General features: G+C 50.7%; 1 protein-coding gene across 1 annotated transcript; it reads left to right on the top strand.

The window, feature by feature from the left end:
• The first annotated feature begins 953 nt into the window (after positions 1-953).
• Positions 954-3,861, top strand: LOC128098942 (GTPase IMAP family member 1-like). The gene is made up of 3 exons (XM_052720481.1): positions 954-1,378; positions 1,705-1,796; positions 2,850-3,861. Exons 2-3 carry the CDS (start codon positions 1,715-1,717, stop codon positions 3,725-3,727), a joined length of 960 nt encoding a protein of 319 aa, XP_052576441.1. The 5' UTR covers positions 954-1,378; positions 1,705-1,714; the 3' UTR covers positions 3,728-3,861.
• The last annotated feature ends 346 nt before the right edge of the window (positions 3,862-4,207 follow it).

Genomic DNA, 4,207 nt, shown 5'->3' with positions numbered 1-4,207 from the left:
AGGACCACTTCATGTGTATTTATCTCCTCCTTAACATGCATTTAAAAGAGGTGTGGGGTGAGAAGAAGGAGATGCTGTCTGTGGAGCCTGAGGATGACACGTTGGAGCAGGACATGGCGCTATCCCTGCCCAAGCTTTTTCCATGAACTGATCCAAAGAAGGCCAAAGATACTCCTGGGTCCCTATACACCATTCTTTCGAGGCCAGTCTCTAGGTGCCAATTCTGCGCCCCTCTGAAGTCTCTTATCCTCACCACCTGTAGGAGGGGGGCTCTAACGGACCTCGGAGAGTGGAACTTGGTCATCAAGCCCTGTCCCCACCTAGCATTTAAACCTTTGCTTCCTGATTCAAGTTTCTCCCACTCCAACTGCAGAGACCTTGGTTTCTTTATGTCTACAATGAAGAGTTTATGAAACAGCTCGTTTTCAAACCTGGATGTGGATTAACTTCATGAGAAATGTACCACTTGTACCAGAACCACTGGGGATGGGTTCAAGAAATGTGATGTTGAGGGGAACACCTAAATATTTTTGAGAAACATCAAGCCTGGAGGCAAGGAACCAGATGACTCTCGAGTTCTCTTAAGCATACAGAATCATACATGCTTTATATTCCCAGATAATAAAAACCATCTATCACCCAAGATCTGTTTATTTTTGTCTTAAAAATCATTGAAAATAACATCTGCTTTCACTATGAACTCTGGGGATTCCTGGTGGCCTCCCCTGGAGACCCTTGAAGAACAGCACATACTTTCTCCTTTTTCTCAAGGACAAGGTCTTCAAGCTCCTGCAGAAGTCTTGTTTCTTACCCTCAGTCTTATGGTTGTTTCTTCGTTTCTGCATCGTTTATGGGAATTTGTCGATTTCTGCACCCAGAGCAGTGACACAGAACCACACAGTACGTTCTACTAAAGGCTTTAGAGAGAGAGAGAGAGGGAGTGTTAACCCAACCTGTTCCCAAAGCCCCTCTTCGGGAGACAGGCTGTTGCGTTAACATTTTCCATTTCTCACTGTGTGGTGCCCACCAGAGGGAGTGTGGGAGGAAACACATCACCCATAGTGGAGACAAAGAGATTCTGAAATGATGGAGAAATGCAGAGAAACGCTCAGACAGAACGTGGGAGCAAAGCTCTCACCAGAGAAAAGCCAGAGAGGCCTGGAGAGGCAGAATCTAGTGTATGTGCAGCCACAGGCAGAGGCCTGTTAGCTGGAATGAGATTGGCCCAGCAGACTGAGGGTACACTGTGCTTTTGTGCTTAGGGACTCCTGGGATCAGGCACACGGGACCAGAGAGCACTTGGTTCTATCAAATAGCATTGCAGTCGGAGCATCTTCGGTGGAAGGGAAGCTGCTTAAAGAGAAGGGCTCAGAAACGGGTAAGATAACTTTGTGGAGTTGGTCCTCTCCATCTGCCTTTACAGGGGCAGAGAGCAAGCTCAAGTTGTCAAGACAGCACTGAAACCTTCTTTCTGGGCTCCCCAGAAGCTATTCTTCAAAATCCAGATGCTATCTCTAAAAAGGAATAGCAGATTTTACTATGGTGGACAAAGGCACCCACCATGTCCCTAGACACCCGCCAGTCCCCCAAAGCACACACCTGCATGTTCAATTCCTTTTAGACAGAAGCCTTACTTTGTCTCCCTGAAGTGCCCTGTTCCCTGGACTCTGCCTGACGATGTGGTTGGGTGTTGCCTGTTTGCAGGAATGAGCACATGGATGAGGAAATCGGAACTGAGAGTCCTCTGAGACACGTGGGGGGAAGGAAGATGGCAAGAGACAAGGAAAGCGCCTATGGTAAGATTCCTTCTCTCAAGGTGTCCTGGCTGGTGTGGAGCCCAGGGTAAGAAGTGGGTGGAACTTCCTCGGGTCTGGAAGCCCCTGGGATGAAACAGCAGGACCTGGGTCCTGCATTTGGCTGTGTCTCTGTCCCTGCCCTGCTGAGATAAGCTCAGAGCTTTGACCAGCCTGTCACTGGTTCCTAAGCATGAAGGAGGATCCTAAACCTTCTCTGGTCTCCACAAAGATAACACAGAGGATGAAAAATCCAACAGTAGAGTGAGCCTCACTCACCAGGTCTCCCGAACAGGGGACTAACTGGTATTTAGTATTTGGGGGATCAGGGAGATGACTGTGGGTAAAGGCACAAGCAGCCAAACCTGATGAGCTGATTTCAACTCCTGAGCCCACATGATGGGAGGAGGGAACTGCCTCCTGAAACTTGACCTTTAGCCTCCAGAGGACACAGTAGTATGACCTCCTCATAAATAAAATGTAATAAAATATTATCTAAAAGGGGGGCATTCTCTTTAGGGAGCCAGCTTCAGACAAGAGAGGAGGAAGAGGGACGAGGGTGAGCTCTCTTCTCTCACTCTCTAACAACCCAGTTGAAAGCCCCACATTATCTCTGCTTTTGCAGAAGAGTTATGTCCTAGACTGAGCACTCCCTGCCCTTACACAAGGAGCACTTGGTGGGCTGTGATTCAACCCGTGTCTGGGACTGAGGGGCTCCCATGTGCTCAATGGCCAGCATGTGAGGGGAACATTAGGGTCAGATCAGCATCAGGTCGGCCTGTGTGTGCAGGACCAGAGACCCTGGTGGACCCAGGAGTTATCATGAGCACCTTCTGAAATGCAGCGGGAGCACCTGCAGGTGCACAGAGAATCCAAATGCAGAGAGGAAAGATGGGGAGGAGCCTGAGCTCTGAGAGCCCAAAGCAGATGGGAGCACCAGGCTTCCAAGGGGAGCAGGCACTGTGGGTCCTTCCCTTTTGTGCTGAAGGCTAGAACACAGGTGAGTCCCAGGGGAAAGCCATGACTCTGACTCAATGCTGCCATATCTGTCCTCAGGCTCAGAGGAGGATTCATGGGCCCCTCGGATGCCCCTACTGAGGCTCATCCTAGTAGGCAGGACCGGGACCGGCAAGAGTGCCACAGGTAACAGCATCCTGGGCCAGAAGTGCTTCCTTTCCAAGCTGGGGGCTGTGCCTGTCACCAAAGCCTGCTCCTGGGCCAGCAGGAAGTGGGCTGGCTGGCAGGTGGAGGTGGTGGACACCCCAGATGTCTTCAGCTCTGAGGTCTCTCAGACCGACCCCACATGCATGGAGACAGCCCACTGCTTCCTACTGTCGTCGCCTGGGCCGCATGCACTGCTGCTGGTCACCCAGCTGGGTCGCTTCACTGCTCAGGACAGCCAGGCGCTGGCCGGGGTGAAGAGGGTGTTTGGGGAGAAGGTGATGGCACGGACTGTTGTGGTGTTCACACGCAAGGAGGACCTGGCTGGAGAGCCTCTTCAGGATTACTTGTGCTTCACGAACAACCGTGCGCTGCGGGAGCTGGTGGCCGAATGCGGGGGCCGCGTGTGTGCCCTGAACAACCGCGCCACCGGCCAGGAGCGCGAGGAACAAGCTGAACAGCTGCTGGGCCTGGTCGCTGGGCTGGTGAGGGAGCATGGGGGCACGTACTACACCAACGAAGTGTATGATCTGGTGAGGACCCTGCGGGGCGCTGACCCCCAGGACCAACTCACCAAGGTGTCAGAGATGGTGGCAGCACGGATGCAGAGGCCCCTGCCCACCAGGCTGCTAACTGGGCTGTGGAAATGGATGATATCCTACTGGCCAGGCAGGAGACGGGGCGTGATTATCTTCCTGGGTGTGGCCATCCTGATCTGCGTACTGTACCACAGAATGATGCCCCAGGCCATCGGGGACCGGGATAGCAGATAACACTGGTCTTAGAAAATGTTATATCTAGGAAGGAAATCTTATAAAAATTGATTTTTACTTGGAACTCTGCTCAGAGTTCACAGTACCGGGAACACGACAACAGCTTTGCAAAGGCTGGGAGGTGATGAGCCTCAACTTTATGCATTCAGAGTTTTAAAAATAAATTTGTCTAACTAAAGCTTCCTTTAGACATTTCCATCGTCTCTGTGGGTCATTCTTCCCTTGAAATAGTGAACACACCTGGTAGCTTGTAAATGGGGACAAAATCACAGCACAAAAAGAACGAGCATTTTCTTTTCTTTTTTATATTTATTCTTTGATAATTCCATATAATATATTTTGGTCATATTCTCTCACTTTCCCCAAGTAAGTCCTCCCAAATCCTCTCCACCTCCCTCCTCTCTGAACTTGATGTTTTTTATGCCTTAGCAACAACATGAAGTTGGATTTGTTGACCAAGTACTCCTGAGCCTGAGGCCT

Source organism: Peromyscus californicus, unplaced genomic scaffold (assembly GCF_007827085.1).
Source record: "Peromyscus californicus insignis strain IS unplaced genomic scaffold, ASM782708v3 Scaffold_6__1_contigs__length_162567912, whole genome shotgun sequence".
Classification (NCBI taxonomy): Eukaryota; Metazoa; Chordata; class Mammalia; order Rodentia; family Cricetidae; genus Peromyscus; species Peromyscus californicus.
Note: the sequence above shows the minus strand (reverse complement) of the source record. Positions and strands in the feature narration are given on the sequence as shown.